Source organism: Grammomys surdaster, unplaced genomic scaffold, assembly GCF_004785775.1.
Source record: "Grammomys surdaster isolate TR1022 unplaced genomic scaffold, NIH_TR_1.0 165, whole genome shotgun sequence".
NCBI classification, from domain to species: Eukaryota; Metazoa; Chordata; class Mammalia; order Rodentia; family Muridae; genus Grammomys; species Grammomys surdaster.
Window position 1 is genome coordinate 12,886,130 of NW_021604613.1, and position 16,730 is coordinate 12,902,859.

Sequence of the window (16,730 nt, forward strand, 5' to 3'; positions counted from 1 at the left end):
GGCACAGCTCTAAGCAAGTTCAGTCTCAGTCATTCTATGAGCTAGGGATAGTCATTGTCCTTATTTTTATAGACACGGAAACATAGGGATTAAAACATAGATTGAATATAGAGGTTAAAAAGTGTACAGTAATCTCTTTTAGGGGCTGGAGAGATGGCTCAGAGCTTAGGAGATTAAAAAAGAGCTGGACCTGGATTCTGTTCCCAGCACCCACACCAAGCGGCTTACAATTCTCTATGACTCCAGTTCCAGGGGATCTGACGCCTTCCTCTGACCTCTGCAGACATCTGTACACAAGTGGTGTGCACAAACTCACAGTCACATACACATATATACAAATAAATGTATATCCAAAGTTACTTCATATGCTGTGTTCAAAATTCAAAACCTTCTCTACATGAGAGAACGTATGGAAATTATTTATCCGTAACCAGACGCTACCCAAAATTCTAGAGGGATAGTATCTTTTTAGAACAAGACACCCTGGAAAGTTCTGGGTACCTCCTGGTACATGGCGGCAGCATTTGCTCAGTGATTAGTCAATGACATGTGAGCCCCACATCCTCAAGTAAAATCTGTTGGCTGTTCATGTATAGAAACAGAATATATATCCAGAGACAATGTTTTATATCACTTTTATTTATTCTTCCTAACTCTGTCTCTGATAAAACTTTGTCCATTTTAGCAAGTGCTCACCTTGCAGTGTGGAGCCTGGAGGACTTGTCTTAGCTCTTGGATCTCAGGGGAACTGGAGGCTTTGGGTAACAGCTCCAAGACCTGACGCATGATGGAAAAATATACACCATAAAGTATTTTTAAGCCACGCGGCTCATGCCTGTGACTCTAGCCCTTGAGAGGCTGAGATGTGGGGATCACCAAGTTTGAGACTGGCTTGGCTACAAAGTGAATTACAGACCACCCTGTCCTTCAGGGGAGACCCTGTTTCCAAAACCCAAAGTGAAATAAAATAAAACACTTAAAATCTTCATCTCCTCAGGCTGGAGAGATGGCTCAGGGTTATGAGAACTTGGTGCTCTTTTAGAGACTCCATCGGTTCCTAGCACTCACGTATGTGGATCACAGTTAGCCTCGGGAGGGAACCAGCACACATGTAACATACACTTAATCTTTATCCCATAGTCAGCATCACACAGGTTGAAAAGTAGATGTTCTAACGTGATGTTGACCTGAGAGATGTAGTTTCTTTTTCTATCCCCCCACATAGAGCATGGTATGTTCCCTAGCTACTGAATTTTACCACAGCGGGTAGAGGCTCAAGGTAGATGTAAACCTCTAACAGTCTTTGTAACACGGGCCCAGACTTGTCTTAGCTGAGACAGGAAAGACTAATCAAGGAGTGAGCTAAGGGGACATGTTGAGGACATCCTATGTTCACGGTGCCCATCCAAATTTGAGGAAGATGAAGAAGATGAGAAGAGGAGGAGGTTGGCTAGCAGAGACTGGAATCCAAACAGGATCCATGTTAGGAACTGCAGAATCATTACCATAGAGTCACCGTGTTGACCTAAGGTCAGTGAAATGCAAAGGGGCAAAAGGAAAGATGGCCATGTGGTGAAAATGTGTGTGCACATGCACACCTGTGTGTGAGTGTGTGCATGAGTGTGTTTGTGTGTTCATGTGTGTGTGTGTGTTAATTTTGGAAGACAACTTTCTTTATATTAAGTTCAATTAAGAACTCTTAGCCGGGCGGTGATGGCGCACACCTTTAATCCCAGCACTTGGGAGGCAGAGGCAGGCAGATTTCTGAGTTCGAGAGTTCGAGGCTAGCTTGGTCTACAGAGTGAGTTCCAGGAGAGCCAGGACTACACAGAGAAACCCTGTCTCGAAAAACCAAAAAAAAAAAACAAAAACAAAAACAAAAAAAAAAAAAAAAAAAAGAACTCTTATTAAGGGCTGGAGAGATGGCTCAGCAGTTAAGAGCACTGACTGCTCTTCCAGAGGTCCTGAGTTCAATTCCCAGCAACCACATGGTAGCTTACAACTATCTGTAATGGGATCTGATGCCCTCTTCTGTTGTGTCTGAAGACAGCTACATTAAGTAAATAAATAATTTTAAAAAAGAGAGAGAGATAACTTTAATTAAAATGCATACTCATTGAGCAAGTTTTCCCAACAGAAACTTCCATTTATGTAAACAAACCTTACAGGACATGAGCGAGGGCTCTATGGCTCTTCTGGATAGAACAACCTTACCTCACAGGATAAGATCTGTGCATGAGCTGTAGCAGGAACTGGCTTCTTCTCTTTAAACTTCTGGAGGCAGTCATAGATCTGCAAAAGGGTAAAAGGAGCAAAGGATATGGAAGATGGGGCCAGTAACATGTTAGAGTAAAAGCTCTCAAAGGAAGAAACAGCCTAAGGCAGCCATGCTGACAACCAACCAGGTGACACTGTATGACTCCAGGCTGACTGAAGTGCCCTCCCGCTGGAGGGCCCAGGGCTTCAGAAGTGTCACTTCTGGCTGCTACCAGGAGATGAACAGCCCTACAGCAATTTCATTAATGAGAATTATGCAAATTTTCCTCTTTTTAAAGTGAAGGAAATAAAGAAAAGATTTCTGGGTCTGGCTCCAGCAGGGATCCATACACAGTGTACACAGGGGCTTCTCAAGGGAGGGTCTATGGAGTAGAGACCCCGTAGGACCTCTGAGCTGGGCAGCTGTACAGGGCATGAACTGTGTGGCTCATGACCCAGCAGGGGTCCTGAGTAAGAAGCAGATATTCAGAAGGTGTTCATCCACACTCTGCTCTGGTCTTTGAAGTTGCTCACCTCTCCTTCCTCAGGCAATTCTCCAGGGTAAATTCACTTGTGCAAATTCCAGCTTCACCCCTCACCCCCATCCCTGGGGATCTTTTCTGTACAGGATGAAGTTAGGCTAAATAAGCAATGCTTGCTTTGCTTGGCTTCACAGTGCTGCCCCTCATCTTATTTGGGGAATCAGATTTCCCTTACAGATGGAGAAAAGAGGTCCAAGAGGCAGTCTAGCCTTTCCCATCTATATCTGTGATGAGTGAGCTTCCTGCTGTTCTGTAAGGCTGGTATTCAAGCATGTGGAACTGATCTATGCTGGTTGATGCCTGTAGGGAGCACTAAGCAAAAGAACTGGTCAAATATTTATGATGAGAGCAAAACTCCCCGGTCCCGGGAGGTATTGGAAGGGGTGAGGTGTAGGTGTCAAGGGCTAGCTAGGCATAATCTACATCCTGAGTTCAGGCTAGCCAGGGCTAAACTGAGACTCTCCGTCAAAGGCTATAAAACAAATGACATGTCTTTGGTCATGCAAAAGACATTACCACTGCAATTCTATAGGATACAGTATTAACATATACTACAAGGCTCACCATATTTCATGCTTAATTAGAAGAAACACCCACATTCCCAAAAATAATTTCAAAGGGGTTTTTCTTAAGAGCACTTGTTCAGAAAATATACTTTATATGGTGCACAGAATTTTTATCAAATTAAAAAGATTCTATCAGGGTAAGGGAATGTTATGAGTTCCAACTAAAACTGTAGATTTTTTACTTCTTAATTTTAACAAAGAGGAATGATGTTTTGTTTTTTGAGACAGGGTTTCACTCTCCACCCCTGACTTGCCTGAAACTCACTATGCAGACAAGGCTGACTCACAGAGATGCACCTGCCTCTAGCCCCCAAATTCTGGAATTAAAGGCACATACACCATAACCAGCCAGGAGTGGCTTTTTATAAAAGCATTCTTATTTGTCCAGAGTTGTTGGCCTGAAGGACAAAAGATTGTGGTAACTGCTTTGTGATCGTAGGGGCCTCCGAAAACAGTTGGAGACTGTTACAAATGCTTCCAAAGCCAACAGGGGTATGTCTATGTCTGTCTGACTCTGTCTCTCTGGATGTATGTGTGTGTGTCTGTCTGTTCTCCCCCACCTTTCCTGTGTGTGTGCATCTCCCCCCCCCTTTGGAGACAATTGATTCCAGGCTGTCTTCAAATTGACCTTGTGACCATAAGTGACCTTGAACTTCTGATCACCCTGCCTCGGGTGCTGGATTATAGGTATGCACCATCTCATCTATGTGAGTGATTTAAATGAGAATGGCTCTCATAGGTTCATATGTTTGAAATTTAGTCACTAGGGAGTGGTATTGTTGGGGAAGGACTAGAAGGTGTAACTTTGTTGGATGGGTGTGGCCTTGTTGGAGGAGATGTGTTACTGGGGTGGGCTTTGAGGTTTCAAAATCCCATGGCACACCCAGTGTCTCCCTCTGCCAGCTGCCTTTGGATCAGGATATAAACTCTCAGCTCCTGCCTCAGTGACATACCTATTGTCTCCCATCATGAAGATCCTAGATTAACCCTCTAGAACCACAAGTAAGCACCCAGTTTGCTGCTTTGTAAGAGCTGCCTTTGTCATGGTGTTTCTTCACAGCAATAGAACAATAACTAGCACACCTGTTTTACAGTGGTGGGGTCTATCCCAGAGCTTTGTATATGTCAAGGCAGGCACTTCACAGAGCTCACTGTACCACCAAAAGTGATCCCAGACAGAACAGAGAAGAGTCAAGTGCTGGTGAAGAAGCACTTGCAGTGTTGGGCCACTCCGTTACTCTCTGGAGAAGATCAGTGATGATGAAGCCGAGAAAGAGAAAGGAGAAAAAGATAAGGATAATGAGAAAAGACCTAAGCTTGAAGATGTGGGATCAGCGTGGTATCGCTGGCAAAGATAAAAAGAAGACTAAGGACAAATACATTGATCAGAAGGACTGTACAAGGCCAAGCCCATTTGGACCAGAAACAGTAATGATGTCACTCAGGAATATGAGAAATTCTTTAAGAGCCTCAACAATGACTGAGAAGACACTTAACAGCCAAGCGCTTCTCTGTAGAAGGCTAGTTGGAATCTGGGACATTGCTATTTATTTGTTGGCTAGCTCCCTTTGACTTCTTTGAGAACAAAAGGAATGACATCAAACTATGCCCTTGTGTGTTCATGTTGGACAGCCATGATGAGGTGATACCCAAGTATCTCAGCTTCATCTGTGGCATGGTTGATTCTGAAGCTCTGCCCTTTAACATCTCCAAAAACTGCTCCAGCAGAGCAAAATCTTCAAAGTCATCCAGTTCTAGAAGCTGGAAGAAAACTACAAGGAGGTTTATGGGTATTCTCTACAAATCTAAAGCTTGGAGTCCATGAAAGCTCCACCCACCAGTGATGCTTCTCTGAGCTACTGTGCCATACCCTCTCAGCCTGGAGAAGAGATGGCTTCTATGACAGAGTGTTTGACATGAGGAGACACAGCAGTTCATCTACTGCATCGCTGGTGAGAGCAAAGAATGAGAGGCCAACTCCACCTTCACTGAGAAGGCAGGGAAGAGGTCTCTGAGCATCTTGATAAGTTTGGCAGCTCAAGTTGTTGATGGGAAGAGCCTGGACTCTTGGACAAAGATGGTCTGGAGCTACCAGGAAAAAAAATGGAGGGCAGAAAATCAAGTTTTGAGAATCTCTGCAAGATCATGAAGGAGATCTCAGAAAAGAAGGTGGAGAAGGTAACAATCTCCAATAGGCATGTGTCCTCACCCTGCTACACTGAGATGAGCACAGTAGCTAGACAGCAAACACAGAGCAGTTCATCAAGGCCCAGGCACTATGAGACAACACTACCAGGGGCTATATCATGGTCAAACAGCACTTGGAAATCAACCCTGACCACTGGTTGTAGAGACCCTGCAACAAATAACTGGAACTGGTAAAAGCAAGGCTGTCAAGGACCTGGTGGTGATGCTGTTAAAAGCTACACTCCTAGCCAGGCGGTGGTGGCGCACGCCTTTAATCCCAGCACATGGGAGGCAGAGGCAGGTGGATTTCTGAGTTCAAGGCCAGCCTGGTCTACATAGTGAGTTCCAGGACAGCCAGGGCTATACAGAGAAACCCTGTCTCAAAAAACAAAAACAAAAAAGTTAAAAAAAAAAAAAAGCTACACTCTTCCTTTCCGGCTACTCTCCTGAGGATTCTGAGATCCACCACAGCCATGACCACATGGGCCTGAGCACTGATGAAGATGGGTGACAGTGGAGGAGTCCAGCATTCCTGTTCCTGATGACACTGAGAATGCATCACGTGCAAGCAGTTTAGAGTTTCCCCTGGAAACCCTATGACCTATGCACAGTTTTTCCTATGGCTCCTCAAGCAGTCATGATTGGCCTCTGCTCTCTGCTGCTGTTCTTCTCTTTCCTGTTCTTTTATAGTAAGACGGAAAATCCTCCCCTCCCTGACAGTAAGGTTGGATATGTTGAATTGAGGTATTATGAAAGTTTTTCTCAAAGTAAAATAAAAAAGAAAGAATAAGCAAAATAAAGAAGCAGTTTTATTTTTAAAAGGAAATAAATAAACCAAGTACTTTTTGGCATACTTTTACAATAACCTGAATGGTCCAAGACATTGACTTTTGCTAGCCACAGCAAGGAAAGGCGTGAAGCACTCACCTTCAGCAGAGCCTGCAGCCACGGGGAATGGAGGAGGTCATATAAGAGACACAGACCATTCACATCTCGGCTGTAGAAAAGACTCAGTTCCTGCAGTAGGAGCCGCAGGATACCAGAGAGACCTAGAAAAGGTCAGAGGCCAGCTGGCAGGTAAGGGCAGCAGGAAGATGCTGTGACTGGGGCTTCTGGGACTGCTGAGCTTGCAGGCAATCCTTACGAGGGGACAACATGGGGTTTAAGGCCTGAGGGTGGCTCCACACCCTGTCCCATCATTTACTTATGTCAGAAGACCGTGTGACTCTGTGAAAAAAATTTTCTAGTGGTAAACTACAAATGAGCTAGCTTTCTCTTGGGGCTGTGAATAACATGTTGCATTATTTAATTTGTGTAGGGCAAGGGCACGTGCATGCCAGAGCATTTGAGTGAAGGTCAGAGGACAACTTGTAGGAATTATATCTCACTTTTGGCCATGTGGATCTCAGGGAGAGAGTTTACGTTGTAAGTCTTGGCAGCAAGTGTCTTTGCCCAGTGAGCCAGCTGGCCGGCCCTCCCATTACATTCATTCATTTATTCATTCATTCATTCATTTACTGACCTAGTGTGTGGCAGTCAGAGGACAACTTGAGGAGCTGATTCTCTCCTCTAACTCGGCTCTAATGACAAGCGTCCTCACTCACTGAACATTCTGGCTGCTCCCTCATTAAACTTCCTGATGTAAACATCTACTGAGCAAAGGAACTACATTTATAGTAAATTCTTGACTTTGTTCATTACTAAACAAAAATCTCTTTTAAGTGTTACTCTGGACGTGAACAAGTTATACAGTTCTGAGTTTTATATAAACAAGTGAGGCCTGCTGGGGCTCTGACTCTTCTGTAGCAATGTCTTCCTTGCACAGAGAGTTGCTTTCAGAACTATCAACACTAGCGCCAGTGGACAAAGGTGCGGAGTAAGCCCCCTGTAGGGATCACAGCAAGTCATCCTGTGTACTTGATCATGTATTCAGATATTATTGAAAGTCTCTTCCAATCTAGAAAAGAAATTCTGGGGACACATACCATTCTCAGGATTGGATGCTGTGGAAAAAGCCCTGTCCTCATCAGTCAGCTCTGCTCCTCTGTCAGATTGTCTCATCCTCCCTGCTGGAGCTTGGAAAGGGAAGTCAGGAATAAGACGCAGATTAACAAATGGCAGATCGCTGCTCAGCCACACCAGCCATAGTGTTCAGTACACTGGAGTATATTTTCACCAATCATTCTGCAAGCCTAGCACTAGTGCACACACACTATGATATGCATCGGGTAAAACAGTCTTGTCCTATGATATTTCTTCTAATTCCTCTCCAAATCAGCTGCTTCTAGCTGTGTGAAAGAGAAAACTGTTATTCCACAAAACATTCCCTTACTCCACCTTTTTCTATAATAAATTCTTTTAAATTGTTTATATGCACACTCATATACACACATATTCACACTCGTGTGTATGACTCAGTTCAAGCTTAGAGGTCACAGGATAGGTTGCAGTTCTCTTGCTCCACCATGTGGTTATGGGGACCAGTCTCAGGTTGTCAGGCTCAGGGCAAGTGCCCTTACACAGAGCCATCATCTCACCAGCTCATCCATCTTTTACAGTAACTGACAGGTCATGTTTTATCTACCTACTTCCCATGGGTTTGCCTAGGTGAATCACGCACTGCTGAGTGCTCAGAGGGCCTCCCTGGGCCTAACACACACATGCTCCACTCTGTACACTGCACTTTGTGGTTCTTAGTGGAGCTTGCTGATCCTGTGTACAATTCCTGTGAGAGGACTGGCGGGAACTCTGTGACACAGGTTATTGTCCTGGCACAGTCTTCTAACCTGGAGACAATGTAACAGTCATCTGGCTTTTTTTCCCCCACATAGCCTTTACCGTCCACCCTAGATGACAGTACCTAGTATATTTTGCATAGACTGAAACATACGGTGGCTCATTGTATCTTACTCTATCAGTTTCAATACTCATCTGAAGCAAACAAGTTGAACTACTTAATTTTCTTAAAACAAAACAAAACAAAACAACATTGCTCTAGATTTATTTACTCTTACAAAATGTATTCCAAAATAAGAGTGGCCTGGTGGAATAGAAGTCTCTGCACTGCCTGTTTGACAGTGTTGAGGCAGACAATCCAGACTTGGGTCAGCCTCAAGTGTAGGGTCCACCAGCACCCTAGCCCTAGGGTGCACATGGCACCTGTCTATCTGTTCCAAGATGCTGCATTTTCCAGCTATCATGTTTATACCCCAGCCAACAGGACAAGGACAGGGTAAAGACAGCAAGGGCAAAGGGAAGGCAGGAGCCTCAGAAAGTCTTAGAACTTGTTCTCCATGATAAATAATCACTGTCCCTGTAGAACATGCAAGTGTCTAAGTGGACCTTCATGTCACTGGAGAAACAAACATAAATCAACCCCAGAATGATCTGAATGTAGAACTCAACTTTTCAAGCAGTGGTAGCACATGCCTTTAACTCCAGCACTCAGGAAGCAGAGGCAAGCTTAAAATTCTGTGAGTTTAAGACCAGACTACTCTACATAGCAAGCTCCAGGACAGCTGGGGCTACACAGAGAAAGCCTGTCTTTAAAAACCCAAAAATAGTTTGCATTAAAAATATTTATTTATCTATTTATCTATTTATTTATTTAATGTATGTATGTGAGTACACCATCGCTGTCTTCAGACACACCAGAAGAGGGCATCAGATCCCATTACAGAGGGTTGTGAGTCACCATGTGGTTGCTGGGAATTGAACCCAGGACCTCCGGAAGAGCAGTCTCTCAACTGCTGAGCCATCTCTCCAGCCCTAAACCAATGAATTTGAAGAAACGCTAGCACTATAACTTAACTCACTGCAAACTAAACCTTACCAAGTAGTCTACCACATCAGAAAATCATTTTTTATCAGTGCTAGTCCTGCTTGTGACTCAGGATACTACAACAACACACCACTCCTGGATTCTATCTACACCAGCATTCAAAGTTGCTACATCCTTTCAGGGTTTTGTATAAGCTCAAATGCATGTTACCATGCTATTCCACACTCACATGCTTAGATACACTGTATCTTATGATCAGCCATTTTGGGTTTTGTTGGTTTTCTCTTTGGAGACAGAGTCCCACAGTATCCCAGGCTGGCCTTAGATTTGCTGTGTGGTCAAGGATAACCAGATGCTCTCATCTTCCTGCTTCCACCTTCCAAGTGCTGGGATCACAGGCATGTGTGACCAGATCTGGTTTATGTGGTGCTGAAAAATGAACACTGGACTTCACACATACCAGACAAGCATTCTACCAGCTAAGCTATATACTCAGCCCTGTATCTTTCTTTACCTTCTTCTTTTTATTACTGGTAGGGCATTATGTGGATTTAAATAATCTTATGTATCTAAGTGCCTTGGTTTGAACTGCCCCAGAATGAAGGACTCTAGACAGTTAACTTATAGGGTAAAGAGGTAGGGAACATGAAAAGACAATTAACAGCTGTGTTCTAAAGCAAGCGATCACCATGAATACCTGAAATGTACGCATTACCTTAAGATTCAGCTTTGGGTCTTTGCGGTGGCTCTGCAGCAAAAAGCATTTCCTGCCAAGCCTGATGACCTTGAAACCACATGGTAAGAGGGAACTGTTTTCAGTTGTTCTCTGACTTCCACAGGCACACTGTGGCACTAGGGCTTCCATAAGTGCTTGAGCGTGTATACACACACACACACATTAATTAAATTGTAATTATTAAACATTATAAGTGAAACATTTTAAGTATTTCCTTCTGCTTTAAAACAATTGCTATTCAAAGTTCTGACCTCCTACCCATTAAGCTTGTTTTCTAAAATATTTTTCAATATGAAAATCCTGAAAAAGCTCATATGCAACCCTGAGAAGTGGCCTACTGGCTCCTCTGTATCAAAGGCCCTCAGAGAAGACGGGGAAACACTCCAATTCACTTGAACTCTGTGACAACTCACCGTTCCACACTTAAGAGATGGTTACTGTATGACAGTCAACCATTTTGAAACAAACTACCCACGATTATTGGTAAAGCTGCTGCAGGTACCTTCTGGAGATGCAGGATTGCACTATAGAGACTCTTACCTGCAAGGGTGAAAACACACAGTGTTGCTCCTGGCAAGAAAGAAGCAAGCAAGAAACAGCCGGCTGTTAGCTTCCAGTCACCTGATGCTCTAGATAAGAGCTCTGCACATCCTCTTTGATTTAATCCTGCCCTTGCCGCCTAACCTGGCCTCTCCTAAACCTCAGCAGTCCTAGCTATCCCTGCAGGGAACATCTCATTTACATCACCCCCCCACCCATCCCCCAGAGAACTTTCTCCCACAAGAGTACTACACTCCTCCACCAGCCCTTAATATTTTTGTTGATTGTTTTCTAGATAACAACACCGAATACCTCTTCAAATTTTCTTTCCTACTTTTAATTTTTTTTTTTTTCAGACAGTCTCATGAAGCCCCGGTGGCCTCACATTGTGTGTATAACCAAGGATAACTGAATTGCCTTCACCCTCCTTTCAAGGGCTGACTACAAAGGTGTGCCACTACACCCACCAGAGGTTTTTGCTTTTTTTTTTTTTAACTTGTTTTTCAAGGCCTAATGCAGAACTCATCTGTGGGGCACATGCAGCAGGCCGGGTAGGGGAAAGTCAGCAGCTCTGGGTTGGAGTCCCAGCTCAGCACAGAGCAAACCACAGCGATTCACGGATGGGAAATGGGGAGGACCCGAACTGGCACTGCTGAGGGCTACTGTGAGCAGGATCAGTCAGTCACAGACAGTGCCTGCAGATTTAGGGTTTCCACACACACACAACCTGGAATGTGTTGTTCTAAGCTGCAGCTCAAGAACCGTGTAGAATGAGGGACGTACAGTGGTTAGGCAGCTTCCCTTAAAGCTGAAGGAGAAGGTCAGGTTGCGAGTAATCGGAGATGAGACGGTGTGCTGCCATTTGAGAATATCGCTGGTGCTGTTGCCTGAGCTTCCATCCATTTCCACTATTAACCCTCCCCCTTTCTCTGAAGGAGGTAGATGTTCAGTTACTTTGGCTTTGCTAGCCAAATCTGGCATTTGTGTCTTGGTCATAAACTCGAAAATATGTGAAATGGGAATCTTCAAAAGGGAGAAAAAGTTGGTCCCTCTCCACAGGGAGCAGCTCATCCTGGCAGAAGGCAGTGAACGGAGAGATGTAGACAGTGGTATCCTCCTGCTACCCTTCCCTAAAGAAAAACAAAGTCCACAACCACCAACTATCTCACTCAAAGAAGTTTTCCTTTAAGACCTTTGTCCTTGGGTTATCAGGATCAGAATTAACTTGTTCTTTGCCTGCAAACTGGCTTGTAGTTAAGTGAGCTAAAACCCCACAGGGTCCCAAGGTCAGAGGCATGGATTACAGTGAGGAGAAATACTGTGAGCTGAGCACCCCTTTCAAGTTTACTGTGCCCCATGTCATTTCTTCTACAGTCACAGGACAGCTTTGTAGAGATGAATGTCATTTATTATGAAAACTGCTGTGACATTACAGCCAACATTCTAAAACAGTATGTTAACAAATACTTGTCTTGATTATAAAGTACTCGGAAATCATGATCCTTTTCAAAAGTAATTACCGCCTGCTGAGTCATTTCACATGAGTCAGGACACTGTGCTCGCCTACAGCAGATGAGACGGAAGAGCACCTGTGGTATCCAAACAGCTACAGTTACTGCTACCGCATAAACCAACAACCCACAAGAGGATGTTTGTAAAAAAGCAAACTGTGGACATATTGTGGTGTCACAATACTTTTGAGGTGGAGAATCCCAAGTGCATTTCTCCTTCCTTCCCTTCTGAGTTCAGTGTGAGGCAGAGGAAGACCCGCACACTGGGCTGAGGACTACTGCAGTGCCCTGCTTCCTCACACTTCCCAATCTTCAGTCTCCACATGAAGCTTGTGCTAAGCGGCTCATGGGCCTCCTGGGAATGCAGTCTGCCTCGGATCAGTGAGGTTTGTGGCAGCTCAGCAGTCAGTGTTTGCATTCCAGTGTATTCCTATGTTCTTTTCGGTCAGCAGGCAGAAGATCCTATTGAATGCATCCCACGCGGGGACTAGGATGTCGTATTCACCCCATGGGAGCTATCTGACCACAAATACAAAAGGTTAATACTACAGTTTAAACTTCTTCTTCTTCCCCCACTAGCAAAGTAGCATGCTGCACACGGGCCTGGAAAAGGTCTAGGAAGGCAAGGTGTGGGCGCTTCAGTTTCAAGTAAAACCTGCTCCTTGCCAAAGGGTCTGGGGTAACTGCAAATGGATTTAGACAAACCAGGAGCTTAAAAACAGTCATCAACTTCTGTTCACCTAAGCAGCTTTCCTGGAAATGGTTCCTGTTACTCCACGGAGCTGAGAACTGTCACTATAGGAAAGGGGAACCAGTTTCCTTTTCTAAGTAGGTGTGTGGATCTCAGCACAGGCCAAAGACTGTCTACTCTGTCCCTATTTCCCTTTCCAGCCCCATTTAAATAATACAGTATATTTTCCACACTGGGCTCTAATTATTAGTAAGGCTCAGAAATTACAACCAAAATAACACAAAAGTCCATTCCAACTTCAACACTGTTCTTTTCTGCCACCATCAGACTCCAGATGGTGCTGTGGCTTCCGCAGCAGATAATCCGTTCTCAAGCTGTCAGGGACCCTAGTTAAGCTTCTCACGCTGAATCTGGTAGTAACATGCCTGAAAAATCAAAACAAATTCAGATTCACTTTCTTTAAGACTAGGGAAAGAACAATCCCTTACCGAAGGCCTCAGTCTCCCTCACCAAGCTCTCCCTGACCTCAACACTCCTGCCAATGGCTATGTGTAGCCTAATCAGAACAAGAACAAACACTCACACACTTCCCCTCTATTTCCAAAGTGAGACTATTATCAGCTGTGTGCTGGTCCCAGCAGCATCTGGGAAGTCTGAAGGCTCCGAGGACAAGTGTGAGCAGAGCTCCTCGGCATTCACTAGGCAGAGGCTGAGCAGCCCCACAAACCACACAGCACGTCAGAGTTTCCAAGACTGCATTTCTACAGAGCATCTTCAACGGTCCCAGAGTGCTTGTGTGCTTAGGACTCAGACTCCAATGGACACACACACCAGGGTGGTGCACAACTTCACTCTTGAGTGGGATCCTGAGCCAAACACACCAGCTCTTTGCCATGACAATCTCTAGTAACCGTTCTTAAGAGAGTACCTAACCACTTCCTGTCCCGTTTCCAGCAATGGAGGAAAGAGGCCTCACTATAAACCCACCAGCACTGGGTAGAACCAGAACACTTCTGCTGGTATTTTAGGCACAGGTTTCAGTCTGGACTTCTATGGCTTTGAGTGAGCCTGAGCATCTGTCCTTATGTACAGTTACTAATTTCCCTCAGAACGCTTCATAGTGATACTATGAAGTAATTGGTAGACATTGCTAGCAGCCTGCTCTTTGCCTTCTTCTCATTCTCAGTTTATAAACAGAAACATTAATGTTAAAAAGTCAACTTGGGCCATGAACCTAATGTTCAGTTCTAAGGTTTTTGCCCCACTTTCCTTTGCTCATCTTATGTCTATAAACCCCAAGGCACCTACACTTCTCTACCTCAGCCTACCTCCCAAACTGCTACAAACTACAATACCTTTCTTTAAACATTAATTAAATAATTTATATTTTCCAAGTTTAGTTTACATCTTCCTTTTCTGATATGGAAATTATATTACTGTATTGTTAATACGAACATTATCTTTTCCTTTAGGGACTGCCTATTCATGAGACCATAACACACTATTCATATTAAAAATGATATTTTTATAAGATTTTATTACCTGGCAGTATAGGTCTAACTTGTCCTAATTTAATATATTATCGTCTTTTAGAACCAGAAACATATATTCTAAAGGTATTAGTTTATACTGAAAGGCAACTCAGACCCAACAGGACATGTATGATGTATGTACTTGCTCATATATAAATGTTAGCTGTTAAGTCATTGAAGGCTAGGGCAGGACTAGATCTCCCTGGAGGGGAGATAGAATAGATAGTTATGGATGGGGAGGAGGGCTGGAAGGGAGGATCACACAGGTAGGGGTAGAAGAGACTGAAAGAGGGGTATGGGAAGGACACCTAAAACTAAGGGCCATTTGAGGGTCCCATGGACACACATACACACAGGAAGGCAATTTAAATGAAATCACCAAATAAAAGGGGAGACAGAGCCCCAAACGGACATTTCTTGTCACACTAAATGAAGCTCCAATACCAGGAATGGATTACATTTAACTGAGCTCTTGGCCAAAGGGGCCCCATGGGAAGTGCCCCTCCCCCTCCCCAAAACAGCTCAGGCTATTGCCAAGGCCACTGGAAGCTCTTCACAACCTGATATTAAGGTTCTACTGCTGAAGACACCTGCTCAACTCACTGAACATGGAGAGGTTGAGCTGGTCTACCTAGAGCCTCCACCCCTAGTGGCTAGTGTCCAGAGTACTGGAAGGTACACTGCACACTACCAAAGGAGAAAGGCAAACAGCATTGCTGCAAACCCTTAGATCTACAAGAGTGACCTGTCTCTAAGATACGCTGGTGCAATGGTGGCACAAAGCCTGTGGGAGTGACCAGCCACTGTCACTGATCTGAGTTAAGGCCACTCCATGAAATGGAGCCCATACACAACGCTGTCTGGGTGGCCGAGAATCTGAGCCAAGATAGGCCAAAGACCTGGAGGAAAACAAAGTACAAGTGTTTGGCTGAAGGGACACAGCAATGCAGCACTCTCAGTGACATGCTGCTACACTCATATCTGCATCCTGCCCAGTCATCACCAGAAACGCTTCCTCCTGTAGCAGACGGGAGCAAATACAGAGATCCGCAGCCCAGTGCAGAATATAGAAATTGCTGTTCTCTAAATCAAGGTGTGTAAGTTATAAAAATATATAACCAACTGCCTGTTATGCCCTAATTAACTACATGCAACTGCCCTGATCCTCTGTCCCCTTATCACTGTGAGCTCCAGACCTAATATCTACAAGAATGCACTAGGAACCTGGAAGCCAGACGCCCTGGATACAGCCAAATCTCCAATGGGTACTCCCCTGCTTAACCCATAATGTCTAAATACAATTTGGATAACCCTGCAGCTCCCCCTTGATTTGTGTTCCCATCCTCTAAAAATGTACAATCTCCCTTTGGGAACAAGGTTCAGATCCAGAACTGGCCATCTCCCTGAGCGCTCAGAAAGTGAAGCTTTCTTTTTTAAGCTTCTGTATCCAAAGTGAGTTTTCTGGGCTTCCACCCTGAACCCAACAATGCCTGCTTGATTTTAACAAGAGACAGAAACCATGTGGATCTGGATGGAGACTGCAAAGAATAGGGAGAGGGGAGGCCATAATCAGAATACATTGTATGAAAGATCTAGTTTAAACAAAGAAAAAAGTAAAGTCTATACTGAATTTTTCCATAAAGAAGAAAGTAGGTCAGGCTCACAGTTGCAATCGCAGCCCTTGGGAAGCACTGGCAGGAAGCTGACTAGGAGCTGCAGGCCAACCTGGAAATAAGCAACCCCCCACCAAAAGAGAAACAGAAGAACATACAGAAAAGTGGTTCCTGAGTGAATTACACTATGGTAAAGGACAGACTTATTGAGAACTGCTCAGTGATGCGCTCACCTTCAAGGTGGTGAACATTATGCCTTGCTCCCCATGCTGGAGATAGGGGTCCATCAGATCCTCAATGAGGTGAACTTCAGAGCCTAAATTCCGAATCCTGTCACAGACAAAAAAGATGGGAGGTTCATTCTGCTTCTAAGTGGACCCTCCTTTTGAATCAACTGACGATGGCAGACAAAGACAGCTTAACCCAAGTGAAACTGTTATGACAGGAGCAGCCCGTAGCATCAGTGCAAGAGGAGCAGAGTTGAAAACACAAACAGCAAAGACTGGATACCTGGCTCGCAGCACCACATATAAGAAGACAGGGAACAAGTCATCCATGGACCAAAGGAAGTCCTCCTGCAATGACGACAGGACACTCTGGGAGATCTCTTCAAAGGTCTGCTGGATCACCTTAAGTTTGTCTGATGGAGTAAATGTTGTGCTGTTGTGAAGCAAAGTGTAAAAAGACATCCTATGATTTTCCTAATAGATCCATCGCTCATTCATTAAAAATAAAATACCCCCTCTAGGTCACATGTCTCAAATCAGACATACTA

The 16,730-nt window shown here is 44.4% G+C and overlaps 2 protein-coding genes across 4 annotated transcripts in view; both read right to left on the reverse strand.

The window, feature by feature from the left end:
* The window catches only part of Mpp4 (membrane palmitoylated protein 4), a 36,148-nt gene extending 28,522 nt beyond the window's left edge, over positions 1–7,626 (reverse strand). Inside the window, exons 1-4 of the mRNA XM_028765692.1 lie at positions 7,537–7,626; positions 6,479–6,600; positions 2,215–2,292; positions 697–777 (exon numbers count right to left, since the gene is read on the reverse strand). Of these exons, the coding sequence (XP_028621525.1) occupies positions 697–777; positions 2,215–2,292; positions 6,479–6,600; positions 7,537–7,612 (357 nt within the window). The 5' untranslated portion in view covers positions 7,613–7,626. The remainder of the gene's footprint in view (positions 1–696; positions 778–2,214; positions 2,293–6,478; positions 6,601–7,536) is intronic.
* A 4,372-nt stretch (positions 7,627–11,998) lies between these two features.
* The window catches only part of Als2 (alsin Rho guanine nucleotide exchange factor ALS2), a 70,889-nt gene continuing 66,157 nt past the window's right edge, over positions 11,999–16,730 (reverse strand). For all 3 annotated transcript variants that reach the window (XM_028765598.1, XM_028765600.1, XM_028765599.1), the window contains exons 32-34: positions 16,466–16,615; positions 16,189–16,285; positions 11,999–13,235 (exon numbers count right to left, since the gene is read on the reverse strand). In XM_028765598.1, coding sequence (XP_028621431.1) covers positions 13,197–13,235; positions 16,189–16,285; positions 16,466–16,615 — 286 coding nt within the window. In that variant the 3' untranslated portion in view covers positions 11,999–13,196. The remainder of the gene's footprint in view (positions 13,236–16,188; positions 16,286–16,465; positions 16,616–16,730) is intronic.